General features: G+C 40.9%; 1 protein-coding gene across 3 annotated transcripts in view; it reads left to right on the forward strand.

Annotated features, from left to right (window-relative positions):
- Positions 1-13,642, forward strand: part of Agxt2 (alanine--glyoxylate aminotransferase 2) — a 39,893-nt gene extending 26,251 nt beyond the window's left edge. For all 3 annotated transcript variants that reach the window (XM_040757876.1, XM_005078002.4, XM_005078003.4), the window contains exons 12-14: positions 9,562-9,711; positions 10,932-11,030; positions 13,535-13,642. In XM_040757876.1, coding sequence (XP_040613810.1) covers positions 9,562-9,711; positions 10,932-11,030; positions 13,535-13,642 — 357 coding nt within the window. The remainder of the gene's footprint in view (positions 1-9,561; positions 9,712-10,931; positions 11,031-13,534) is intronic.
- Positions 13,643-14,244: the final 602 nt, after the last annotated feature.

Genomic DNA, 14,244 nt, shown 5'->3' on the forward strand with positions numbered 1-14,244 from the left:
CACTAAGGTAGAAGCCATAGTATATGTATGTATATATATACATAAATATATATATGAAGGATATATAACATATATATGCACACACATATATATGTATATATATATGATAAACTTAAAAAAAAGAAAGAAGAGGAAAGTCCTGCCTGACGCAACATAAGACAAGAAACCTCCAAAAGATGCCACTGAGTTCATTTCTGTTGGCCATCCACTGCTGAGCATTAAGTACATCAGCAGTCTGTTTCCCCAGTGAGACTTCCTTGGAGAACACTAAATTTTAATTTACAAGAGGTTACCAATTGGAGATTGCTCTTCAGTTAGGAATGGGGCGTGTGACCACTTCTTTCAGCTCTAGGACCCAATCTGGTGCAGACCCATGCAGGCTCCTGTGCATCTTGCCTAACTCTCTGTGAGCTCATATTTCATTGTTCAGGATTGTTTTGACTATCCTGGGTGTGTGTGTGTGTGTGTGTGTGTGTGTGTGTGTGTGTGTGTGTGTGTGTGTGTGTGTATTTGAGGACAACTTTCAGCCTCAAGATCTATAAAGAACTGTATTAGAATTTTGATGGGGATCGCAGTGAATCTGTAGATTGCTTTTGGTAGAATGGCCATCTTTGCTAACCCTACTGATCCATGAGCATGGGAGGTCTTTCTATCTTCTGATATCTTCTTTAATTTCTTTCTTCAGAGACTTCAAGTTTTTATCATACAAGTCTTTAACTTGCTTGGTTAGTGTTACCCAATGTATCTTACATTATTTGAGGCTATTGTGAAAGGTGTTGTTTCCCTAGTTTCTTTTCTAGCCCATCAATATATAGGAGGAATACTGTTTTTTTGTTTGTTTGTTAATTTTATATCTAACTACTTTGCTGAGAGAGTTTATTGGCTGTAAGAGTTCCCTGGTGGAATTTTTAGAGTCACTTATTTACATTGTCATATCATCTGCAAATCAAGATACTTTTATTTCTTCCTTTAAATTTATATCCCCTTTAGTTATCTTATTGCTCTAGATAAGATTTCAAGTACTATATTGAATAGGTACAAAGACAGTGGACAACTCTAGCTTGTTCCTGATTTTAGTAGAATTGCTTTGAGTTTCTCTCCATTTAAATTGATGCTGGCTAAAGGCTTGTTGTAAATTGCCTTTATTATGTTTAGGTATGTCTCTTGTATCCCTAATTTCTCCATGACTTTTAACATGAAAGAGTATTGGATTTTGTCAAAGGCCTTTTCTGTACCTAATTAGATGATTATGTGGGTTTTTAAAATTTTTTTTATTTTTACATGTCAATCCCAGTTCCCTCTCCCTCCCCTCCTCCCGCACTCCCCTTCCCCCCCACCCTCCCACCCTATTTCCAAATCCTTCCACATAGGGGATATCTAGAGTCTGTCACTTCACTCTGGGTAGGGGCCAGGCACTCCCCTAAGAGTCCAGGCTGAGAGAGCATCCCTCTTTGTGCTATAGGCACACGATGACTGTTTGTATTCCAGGGATAGACACAGATCCACAACTCATAGGTTGCCCAGGCGTTCTCGCTGACACTCACATTTGGGGGGTCCAGATCAGTCCCATGCTGGCCTCCCCACTGTCGGTCTGGGGTCCAAGAGCTCTCCCCTGTTCAGATCAGCTGTCTCTGCTGATTTTGCCAGCCCAATCTTTGCCAATTTGCTCATCACTCCTCTCTCTCTGTCACTGGGTTCCTTGGGTTCAGCTCAGTGATTAATTGTGTGTTTGCCTCTGCTTCCATCAGTCACAGGATGAAGGCTCCCGGATGGTTATAGACATCAAGTTCATTATCAGGAATGGGCATTCGAGGTGGTCTCTCCACTATTGCTTAGCTTGCCAATTGGTGTTATCCCTTTAGATCACTCGAGGTCACTCTGGTGCCTGATCTGTCTTCTATCCTATGATTCCCTCTTCCCCCTATTCTACCCCCATCCACTCAACTTCCTGATCCCCCATGACCAACTCTCTTCCTCTTCACCCCCTCTCTTCTTCCCAGCTCCCACTCCCCCCCACCCCTCGCCGTGTTCCCCATCCATTCAGAGGATCTTGTCTCAATCCTCTTCTCTTGGGTACTATGCATATATACATATCTTTTAGGTTCTTTCCTGTTTCCCAGACTCTCTATCAGTGGAAGTGCAGACTGGCACTATCCTGATCCATGTCTAAAATCCATATATTAGTGAGTACATACCATGTTTGTCTTTTTGTGAATGGGTTACCTCACTCAGGATGGTTTCTTCCAGTGCTATCCATTTACCTGCGAATTTCAAGATTCCATTGTTTTTTTTCTGCTGAGTAATACTCCATTGTATCAATGTACCACATTTTCTCTATCCACTCTTCAGTTGAGGGGCATCTAGGTTGCTTCCATGTTCTGGCTATTACATATAATGCTGCTATGAACATAGTGGAGCAGATGCCCTTGTTGTATGAATTTGCCTCATTTGGATATATGCCTAAGAGTGGAATTGCTGGGTCTAGTGGTAAATTAATTCCCATTTTCCTGAGGAATCTCCATACTGATTTCCAAAGAGGCTGTATGATTCGGCACTCCCACCAGCAGTGGAGGAGTGTTCCCCTCTCTCCACATCCTCTCCAGCATAAATTGTAGTTGGTGTTTTGGATTTTAGCCATTCTGACAGGAGTAAGATGGTATCTCACAGTTGTTTTGATTTGCATTTCCCTGATGGCTAAGGATGTTGAGCACTTTCTCAAGTGTCTCTTGGCCATTTTAGCCTCCTCTATTGAGAATTCTCTATTTAGTTCTGTACCCCACCTTTTAATTGGATCCTTTGGTGTTTTGGAGACTTGCTTCTTGAGTTCTTTGTAAATTTTGGAGATTAGCCCTCTGTCAGATGTAGGGTTAGTGAATATCTTTTCCCATTCTGTGGACTGCCTTTTTGTCTTTTTGACTGTGTCCTTTGCCTTACAGAAGCTTTTTAGTTTCAGAAGGTCCCATTTGTTAATTGTCGATCTCAGTGTCTGTGCCACTGGTGTTATATTTAGGAAGTGGTCTCCTGTACCAACTCGTTGAAGAGTATCTCCCACTTTCTCTCCTAAAAGTTTCAGTGTGACTGGATTTATGTTGAGATCTTTGATCCATTTGGACTTAAGTTTTGTACAAGGCGATAAACATGGATCTATCTGCAGTCTTCTGCATACCAGTACCCAGTTATGCCAGCACCATTTGTTGAAGATGCTTTCTTTTTTCCATTGTATAGTTTTAGCTTCTTTGTCAAAAATCAAGTGATCATAGGTGTGTGGGTTAAAATTAGGGCTTTCGATTCGGTTCCATTGGTCTACCTGCCTATTTTTGTGCCAATACCAAGCTGTTTTCAGGACTATAGCTCTATAATAGAGCTTGAAGTCAGGTATGGTGATGCCTCCTGAAGTTCCTTTATTGTATAGGGTTGTTTTGGCTCTCCTGGGCCTTTTGTTTTTCCATATAAAGTTGATTAATGTTCTTTCCAGGTCCTTGAAGAATTGTGATGGAATTTTGATAGGGATTGCATTGAATCTGTAGACTGCTTTTGGCAAGATTGCCATTTTTATTATGTTGATCCTACCAATCCAAGAGCATGGGAGATTTTTCCATTTTCTGGTATCTTCTTTGATTTCTTTCTTTAAGGACACAAAGTTCTTGATATACAGGTCTTTCACTTCCTTGGTTAACATTATCCCCAGATATTTGATGCTGTTTTTGGCTATTGTAAAGGGTGATGTTTCTCTGATTTCTTTCTCAGTCACTTCATCATCTGTATATAATAGGACCACTGATTTTTTTTGAGTTTACCTTGTATCCTGCCACATTGCTGAAGGTGTTTATCAGCTCTAGGAGTAACCTTGCGGAGTTTTTTGGGTCACTTATGTAAACTATCATATCATCTGCAAATAGTGAAAGTTTGACTTCTTCTTTTCCTATTTGTATCCCCTTTATCTCCTTTTGTTGTCTTATTGCTGTAGCTAGAACTTCAAGTACAATATTGAAGAGATATGGAGAGAGTGGACAGCCTTGTGGGTTTTTACTTTCAGTTTGTTTATATGGTGGATTGTATTCATCAGTTTTCACATATTGAAGCGTCCCCAGCATCTCTGGAGGGAAACCTCCTTGATCGTGATGGATGATCTTTTTGATGTATTTTTTGACTCAGCTTGCAAGTATTTTATTGAGAATTTGTGCGTCCATGTTCATAAGAGAAATTGGTCTGTAATTTTCTTTTATTGTTGGGTCTTTATGTGGTTTGGGTATCAAGATAACAATAGCCTTGTAAAACAATTTGGGCAATGTCCCTTCTGTTTCTGTTTGAATGGCATTGGTGCTAATTTTTGAAAGGCTGGCAGAATTTTGCATGAAAGCCATCTGGCCCATTGATTTAACTTTGGTAAGTGATATGTATTTTTAAAAGTATTCATTTCTTTTAGATTTTCCAATTTGTTTGAGTAAAAGTTCCTAAAGTATGTCCTTATGATTCTCTGTATTCCCTTGGTGTCCTTTGTTTTCATACCTTTTCATCTCTAATCTGTAGATTTGTATCTTTTATTTTCTACCTTTTAGTTAATTTGGATAAGGGTTTGTTAATTTTATTGCTTTTCTCAAAAAACAACTCTTTGTTCTGTTATTTGTATTGTTTTTTGTTTGTTTCTAATTTATCGATTTCAGCATTGAGTTTGATTGTGTTTTGTGGTCTACTCCTTTTGGGTGTACTTTCTTTCTTTTATTCTAGAGTTTCAGGTGTGCTGTTAAGTTACTAATATGATATTTATTCAATTTTTATGTAGGTTCTTAATGTTATGAATCTTCATTGTCCCCCCTAAGTTTGGGTATGTTGTGTATTCATTTTCACTAAATTCTAGAAAGTATTTTTTTTCTTTATTTCTGTCTTGACCAATTTTTCATTCAGTAGGGAGTTGTTTGGCTTCCATGCATTTGAAAGTTTTCTGTTGTTTCTATTGCTATCTACTTTTAACCCATGATGGTCAGATAAGTTGCATGGTGTATTTCAATTTTCTTGTATCTGTTGAGACTCATTTTATAACCAAGTATATGGTCAATTTTGGAGAATATTCCATGAGGTTCTGAGAAGAAGATATATTCTTTTATGTTTGAGTGAACTTTTCTGTAAATATCTGTTAGGTTCACTTGGTTTACAATTTCAGTTAGCTCTAACATTTCTGTTTAGCTTTTGATTGGATTACCTGCTGTTGGAGAGATTTGGGTATCAGTGTGTGAGGGCCAATATGATTTAAGTTATATTAGTATTTCTTTTATGAATGTAGGTGCCCTTGTGTTAGGTCATACTTGTTAAGAATTTCATTGTCCTCTTGTTAGATTTTCCTTTGATGAGTATGTAGTATCTTTCCCTATCTCTTCTGATCAGTTTTGGTTTGAAGTCTACTTTATCAGACATTAAAATGGCTATGCTAGCTTGGTTTTTAAAATGCATTTGCTTAGAATATCTTTTTCCATTCTTTAACTATGAGGTGATGTCTATCCTTTATGTTAAGATGTATTTTTTGGATGTAGTAAAAGAATGGATCCTGTTTTTGTTTTGACTTATGATATTTTTATTACTTTAATTTTAAATAGTGTGCTTCACATGTCCCTCTCTCTCCCCTCCTCCCGCACCCTCCCCAACATCCCCCCCAGCTTCCCATCCTATCCCCATTTCCTTCCACATAGGGGATATCCAGACTCTGTCATTGCACTCAGGGCAGGGTCCAGGCACTCCCCTAAAAGTCCAGGCTGAGAGAGCATCACTCTTTGTGTTATGGACACACGAAGTCCATTTGTATGCCAGGAATAAACACTGATCTACTGCCCAGGGCCCCATAGGTTGCCCAGGCCTCCTCACTGATTCTCACACTCAGGGGATCTGGATCAATCCCATGCTGGCCTCCCAGCTGTAGGTCTGGGATCCAAGAGCTCCCCCCTTGTTCAGATCAGCTAACTCTGCTGGTTTCGCCAGCCCAGTCTTTGCCAATTTGCTCATCACTCCTCTCTCTCTGTCACTGGGTTCCATGGGTTCAGTTCAGTGTTTAACTGTGGGTGTTTGCCTCTGCTTATATCAGTCACTGGATAAAGGTTCTAGGATGGCATATAGTGTAGACGTCAAGTTCATTATCAGGAATGGGCATTTAAGGTGGTCTCTCCACTATTGCTTAGCTTGCCAGTTGGTGTCATCCCTTTAGATCACTAGAGGTCTCACTGGTGCCAGATCTGTCTTCTAACCTATGACTCTCTCTTTTATGGTATTTCTCATCCTGTTCTCCCCATATTCTACTCCACACTCAACCTTCCTGTTCTCCCATGACCTACTCTCTCTTCCTCTTCTCCCCATCTCTTCTTCAGAGCTCCCTCCCCCCCACCACCACCTCTCGCCTTATTCCCAATCTGTTCAGGAGATCTTGCCTCATTCCTCTTCTCTTGGGTACCATGCATATCTTTTAGGTTCTTTCCTGTTTCCCAGACTTTCTGTCAGTGGAAGTGCAGACTGGCACTATCCTGATCCATGTCTAAAGTCCATATATGAGTGAGTACATACCATGTTTGTCTTTTTGTGAATGGGTTACCTCACTCAGGATGGTTTCTTCTAGTGCCATCCATTTACCTGCGAATTTCAAGATTCCATTGTTTCTTTCTGCTGAGTAGTACTCCATTGTGTAAATGTACCACATTTTCTCTATCCACTCTTCAGATGAGGGACATCTAGGTTACTTCCAGGATCTAGTTATTACATATAATGCTGCTATGAACATAGTGGAATACACATCCTTGTTGTATGAATGGGCATCTTTTGGGTATATGCCTAAGAATGGAATTGCTGGGACTTGTAGTAGATTGATTCCCATTTCCCTGAGGAATCTCCATACTGATTCCCAAAGTGGGTGTACAAGTTTACACTCCCATCAGCAGTGGAGGAGTGTTCTCCTCTCTCCACATCCTCTCCAGCATAAATTGTCATTGGTGTTTTTGATTTTAGCCATTCTGACAGGAGTAAGATGGTATCTCACAGTTGTTTTTGATTTGCATTTCCCTGATGGCTAAGGATGTTGAGCACTTTCTCAAGTGTCTCTCAGCCATTTTAGACTCCGCTATTGAGAATTCTCTATTTAGTTCCGTACACCCCCTTTTTAATTGGATCCTTTGGTGTTTTGGAGACTTGTTTCTTGAGTTCTTTGTAAATTTTGGAGATCAGCCCTCTGTCAGATGTGGGATTAGTGAATATCTTTTCCCATTCTGTGTCCTTTGCCTTACAGAAGCTTCTCAGTTTCAGGAGGTCCCATTTGTAATTGTCAATCTCAGTGTCTGGGCTACTGGTCTTATGTTCAGGAAGTAGTCTCCTGTACCAACTCATGGAAGAGTATCTCCCACTTTCTCTTCTAAGAGTTTCAGTGTGGTTGGATTTATGTTGAGATCTTTGATCCATTTGGACTTAAGTTTTGTGCATGGAGATAGACATGGATTGATCCGCATTCTTCTACATGCCAGCCTCCAGTTATGCCAGCACCATTTGTTGAAGATGCTTTCTTTTTTCCATTGTATAGTTTTAGCTTCTTTGTCACAAATCAAGTGTTCATAGTTGTGTGGGTTAAAATCAGGGTTTTCAATTCGGTTCCATTAGTCTACCTGTCTATTTTTGTGCCAATACCAAGCTGTTTTCAGGACTATAGCTGTATAATAGAGCTTGAAGTCAGGGATGGTGATGCCTCCTGAAGTTCCTTTATTGTATAGGGTTGTTTTGGCTATCCTGGGCCTTTGTTTTTCCATATAAAGTTGATTATTGTTCTTTCAAGGTCTGTGAAGAATTGTGCCAGAATTTTGATAGGTATTGCATTGAATCTGTAGACTGCTTTTGGCAAGATTGCCATTTTTATTATGTGGATCCTATCATGGGAGATCTCTCCATTTTCTGGTATCCTCTATGATTTCTTTCTTTAGAGACTCAAAGTTCTTGATATACAGATCTTTCACTTCTTTGGTTAACATTATCCCCAGATATTTGATGCTGTTTATGGCTATTGTAAAGGGTGATGTTTCTCTGATTTCTTTCTCAACCACTTTATCATCTGTTTTTGTATCCATTCTGTTAGTCTGTGTCTTTTTTATTGGGGAATTGAGACTGTTGATGTTGAGAGATATGAATGAGCAGTCATTGTTGATTCCTGATTTTTGCTGTAGTTGTGTGTGTGTGTGTGTGTGTGTGTGTGTGTGTGTGTGTGTGTCCTCTTTTGATTTTCTGATCTCAGATTATTTATTCCTTGTGTTTTCTCAAATGTGGTTAAACTCTTTAGGAATGAATGGGTATGAGCTAGGACAGGGAATGGTGGCTCCACAGGAGGGAGGCAAGGAGGAAAGCTGGGTCTCCTCCTAGGATTTGCTTAGTTCACTGGGGAATGGATCAGAGACCACAGCAGGTAATCTGCCACAGAGGTTGGGGCTGGAGAAGAGGGGAGACAGCGAAGATCTGCAGTTAGCCTACTTGTTCCTCTGGCAGGCTTGGCTATCCAGTGCCCAGGAGTTGCAGGCTGGGATAAAGCAATGAGTTTGGGGAAGGGAGGTTGGAGGGGAATATCCGTGTGATCCACTGGAGATGGGAGCAGGGAGGGAAGGATGCAGCAAGTGGTCTGCTACAGATCTGGGGATGAGACTGAGAGAAGGGTTTGGAGAAGGTGAAGGAAGATGGAGCCCGGTAGTTAGTCAGCCTGCTTCCCCAGCCAGAGTCCAACTTGGTTTTTTCAGTGTTATGTCATCACAACCAATTCAGATGAGAAGGAGGGTTTAGATGAACCAATTAGTCTCCAAAACATCAAGATCGTCCTAAAATAATACAATAATATTAGCTAAGAATAGATGTAGTATTAGTGTGTCTTGTAAAGAACCATATATGCTATAGGCTGGGTAAGATGGTTCACCAAGCAAAGGCATCTGTCTCTAAGCCTGACCATCTCAGTTGGATTCCTAGTATCCACTGTGGCAAGAGAGAATGGACCCTTAAAAGCTTTCCTCTAGCTTCCACATGTGCCCAAACATGAGTACACAGAAAACTACAAACAAAATTAAAATTGTTTTACCCATTACAGGTGTCCACTGAAAGTGGAAGTTAGGTAAAGTCTTTTTATACCTCAGGTTCCTTAGCTATGCACATGACTATTTGGACTGTGAGAACCTATGTCTGGCCAAGGGAGGTAGATCACTGTATCCCACGGGAAAAGCACCTGTGGGATTTCTTTCCCCCGCTCATTTATTGCTTTTACCACTGTAAAAAGCTGGAAAAATGAACTTCCACATTATGGAATATATATCCCTGTTATTTCTTAAATGCTTGCTTGCCTCTACAGGTGGGCAGATTCAGGGAACTCCCCTTTACCTCTATTGTTTCATTCCCTACAGCAGATTTTCATCTGGTCCATGGTATGTCCACACATGGCTCTGTACTAGGTCCTGGCTGTCTGATTATGTTGCTGTAAAGAGGACCATGGGCACTTATCTCTTTGTGCTTCTCAGTCAGTCCTCCAACTTTTGCCCTGTAAGATTATTTAGGGATGTCTCTCACCAGGTGATCAAAGAAGAAAATCTACAGAAAAACAGTCAAGAAGTTGGTACCTACATGTTACTCAAGTTTGCTAAGCTGCGGGATGAATTTGACATCATTGGGGATGTCCGAGGCAAAGGCCTTATGATGGGCATAGAGATGGTTCAAGACAAGGTAATGATCTGCAGATGTTTGGGTGGCTGCCTGGTCCCAGTAGCGAGTAATGTAGAAGCTAATAGGGCTGGATGCACACATATTTCTCAAACTGTGAAGCTGTCCATTACTATATATAATATACTACCAAGACCCATGGGAAAGGTGAGTAGGAAGCCTTGAGGGAACAGCAAGCTGAATGCACTGAAAGATACCACCTTCCACCCCAGAGACTGACCCATTAGCAGGATCTTTCATGGCTTGAACATCTACATCTCAGAAACCAGATAGAGTGATGATGATCCTTATGACCTATTTGTGAAGGAAACTGGGGAGACCAGGGTCAGAAAAGCCACGTGAGATTTTTAAGGAGGATTGGAAGGGGTTCCAAGGCAGCTAGCCATCTATGGGTCATTTTAAAGATGGTCCACACTAAGCCTTTCCAGATATACCAATTTGTCCCACAATAAGTACCATGTTTTTGTAGCGTGAAAGGTCTGTGGGTAATACATGTACACTTAGACTTGAAATGGAAACTAGAGGCAAATATTTGTGCTCATCGACTGAGAATGCAGGGACACAGAAATGATGCAAACTCCAGCCCAATGTCGCCAAAGTTAATATAGCATGTCTGAGTCCCTGGTAAGAGACCAACCTCAGTGTCTAGAGATCTGATATGGCTCCCAAGCACTTACTTTTCCTGACCCTGACAGTTGGAGTCTTGAGGGAAGAGCAATTCCACAAACATGGAAAATGCTTAGCTTCACATCAGCTTCATGGCCATGCTGTGGCCTGGGAAACATTTAGTTGAATTTGCCCTTGTGCAACTTCTAAGCCACTTACTGGACTTCAGAATGCACTCTTTAGCTAGGCAGAACACCATAAAGAGTTGAAGATGATTTCAATACAAACCAAACAGATCCCAAATCAGCTACTAAAGGACCAACTCCCCAGGGTAGCATTCAGCAGAGTCAGGATTCACTTACTGCCTGCATGGAATTTCATTTTATCTGAAGGATTTTTTTTTGATGAAGCAGAATAAAAGCCAAAACTTTTAATACCCACCCTATCTCCCACAAAACCCTCTGGTTCAGCAATTAACAGCTTTATTTAATTAGGGAAACATTGATTGCTTAAGTTTTGTTTTGTTATGGTTCCTCCTGGTCCCATGCCTAGGGAAATAATTCTTCTAACCTTTCAAAACCAAACAGAAAACTTTTTTTAAAAAAATATATTCACAGATGAGTCGCCAGCCACTTCCTAAGACGGAAGTCAATCAAATCCATGAGGACTGCAAAGACATGGGGCTCCTAGTGGGGAGAGGTGGCAATTTCTCTCAGGTAAGAAAAGAAAAGTGTACTTCTTCCGTGTTAAGAATATTCACATGTACAGTCAGAATAAATGGACAAGAGACAGCTTCTGCCACTAGATGGTGATGTGGTAAAGTGATTCAGTTATTCATTTTTTGGAGGCAAAAGAGAAGCATTAGAAAGGCCACAGAAACCAGATAATTCACAGCATGGGTGATAATAGAATCATAACATCCACGCAACTTAAACGTACATCTGCATTTTATCGTGTATCAATTAGTTCTCACCCCTGAGAAAACAATCACAGTCATGCTTAACTCTGCCCTGAAGTCGGACTTTGTGAATCTGCTCAGTTTTAGTGGCCATTACGGCAGACAGCAATCTAAGATTCACGGCTTCCCTATATGATCCCATTATAAAAGGATCAGGGACCATCCTAATTATGGTCCCTGGTGCAGAACTAAAGAACAGCCACTCAGGGGATTATTCCAAGGCAAGGATCACCTTACCCTCTTCCTGGCAGTTAAACTCTTTCTACTGCCAGGACCCTGGTCTGACCCTGTACTACAAGAATGAGATGATGATGATGATGATGATGATGATGATGATGATGATGATGATGAAGAAGATGCACAACACCACCTGCCTCTAAGACCCCACAGCATCAGGTCTCTCACCAGGATGGGGTCCTATGGTAGAGACTCAAGAATGAGAGTGACTTCTGTTTCCCATGAATATTCTTTTTCTCTCTTAAATTTCTCCCATTTCAAAACATTTTCTTTCATGAAACATGATCATTGCATATATTTAGGGAGTATACCACGATGTTTTGATATATGAGTATGGACAGTGTTATAATGCTCAAGAGATGATGCTTATCTGTCTTCTCCCATATCATTTCTTTGTGATGAGAACATTCAAAATTCTTTCTTCTTTACATTCTTAGTTGGGGTTTTATTGCTGTGAAGAGACACCATGTCCACAGCAACTCTTACAAAGGAAAACATTTAAATGGGGCTGGCTTACAGTTCAGACGTTTAGTCCATTATCATCATGGCAGGTGGCATGGAGGCAGACATGGTGCTGGAGAAGGAGCTGAGATTCTACATCCTGATCCACAGGCAGCAGACTGAGGCACACATCCTCCTACAAGGCCACACCTATTCCAACAAGATCACACCTCCTAATAGTGTCACCCCATGTGGGCCAAGCGTTCAAACACATGAGTCTGTGGTGAGGTTAGGACCGAAACCTAGGGAAGAACTCCCCTCAGTACACAGAACGGAAGTGGAGGGAAGTGGAGACCGGAAGGGTTAAATGTAAGCCAGGAGTTTAGAGAAGTATGGGATTTCAGAAGCAGAAGACAAGACTGAGGAGGAAAAAGGATGCCCAAATGTGATGCACAGATAACCAGGAAGGAGCTGGCCTAGGAAACGCCCAGGGGATCTCATGCCTTGCAGGTAACCTTAGTATAGTAGTATCAGAAAGCTAATAGGACAGAAACCATACTGCAGTGGGTTGGAAAGATGAAGACTATCAGCAAGTCTCTTAAATAAGATTGAGTAAAAGTAGAGGAATGTAGCAACCCAAATTTCTAATCACAGCACTCAGGAGACAGAGGCAGGCAGATTTCTGTGAATTCAGCCAGCCTGGTCTACAAAGCAAGTTCCAAGGTAGCCAGGGCTGTTACAAAAAGAGAAACCTTTCTTGGAAAAAAAGATTGAGTAAAATCAGGAAGAAAGTGTATGTATTACACTTGTTTGTCAACTCAGACTTTTGCTCGGTGCAGTTTGCATTGGGATTATGAAAGATATAATCATCTCACTGATACTGGCTGGGCAAAAGTTGAAGGAAGGTCAAAGATTTGAGAGGACATTGGAGTGTTTCCTGGAATGAAAGTGATAGTCCAGGGTCAAGAGCTGCGGTGGACCACTTAGAACTGAAGAATAAAGACACTTTCTGAGCCTTTAGGAAAGATAGAAGGATGCATGTGGACACAAACTAGTTTAAAGTCTTTGTCTGCAAGGTTCAGCTTCCTTCAAGGAAACAGGAAGGATGATTGCTCATGAAATAGAGTGGGAAGCCTAGAAGTTGCTAAAAAGAAACTAAGAAGAAAACTACAGGTTTGGAAGTAGCAACGGGAAATAGCAACTGGCTTATTCAGGCATTGACCTGGAATATGAGTAGATACAGAATAGTGGAGATGATAGTAGTGGGAATTGGGAAAACTGATGTTTTGTGATGGCAGAAACGGAGTATTTGGGAGGTGACAAAGTAAGACCTCAGAGAAGGGGGGAGAAGAACAAGCAGGTAAACAGGTAGCAAAAAGAAAAAAACTCAAAGCAAGATGACGTAAGGATTTGTGTAAAGACTTGAAGGTGACAAAGCCCAGAAGGGATGAGGAGGAAGTCAACCTAGTGAGAGAAATGTCACAAATATGATTTAAAAGTGAATGAATATGGTTTTGGATTCTTGGTATAGCCCATTCCTGGGAGTCCCATCTGATGATTTGAGCTGTTTTCTCTCCTCCTCAGACATTCCGCATTGCTCCCCCGATGTGCATCACCAAGCTGGAAGTGGACTTTGCATTTGAAGTTTTTCGAGCAGCCTTAATTCAACACATGGAGAGAAGAGCTAAGTAAGATTTCTACAAATGAAGAACCACAGGCCTCAGGACCTTCTCAGCTGTGGGCAGAGATGAATTTGAAGGCTGTTGAAACTACAAGTAGTAGATGAAAAACTGCAGCTCTCTGTAGTAATTGTAAAAGATCAGTAGGTACTGTCCATACTTTCAAAGAAGCCCCCATTCTCCTGTGAAATCCAGTGTTTATCCCTGGCTCACAGAGTAAGTCCTAATCTGTGTAGATTAGTCTGTGTTGTTTCCCATTGCATTCACTGGTTTGTAAATGAATACAAGGCATATGTGTCACTGATGAATCCTGAAGGAAAACCTTCCTGTGCTAACACTTCTGAGGAAGCATTTCTTCATCCTTCATGCTTCTTGTCACACTGGAAATATTGGGTCTCATGATGGAATTTCTCAATTCACATCAGGCATCTGGAAGCCATGAAGATGAAGTGTAGTCACTATGCTGTATCTGGAAAGTGGTTAGAAGCTGAGTGATTGGTAATATCAATGAATCATTGATCACAAAACTTGGAGCCATCCTATCTCAGGGTTTCTTGACTTCTAAAATAATAAGTTCAGTGTGCTCCTTATGACTTTAAATATTTTCCATTGTTG

Source organism: Mesocricetus auratus, unplaced genomic scaffold, assembly GCF_017639785.1.
Source record: "Mesocricetus auratus isolate SY011 unplaced genomic scaffold, BCM_Maur_2.0 Super-Scaffold_100015, whole genome shotgun sequence".
NCBI lineage: Eukaryota > Metazoa > Chordata > Mammalia > Rodentia > Cricetidae > Mesocricetus > Mesocricetus auratus.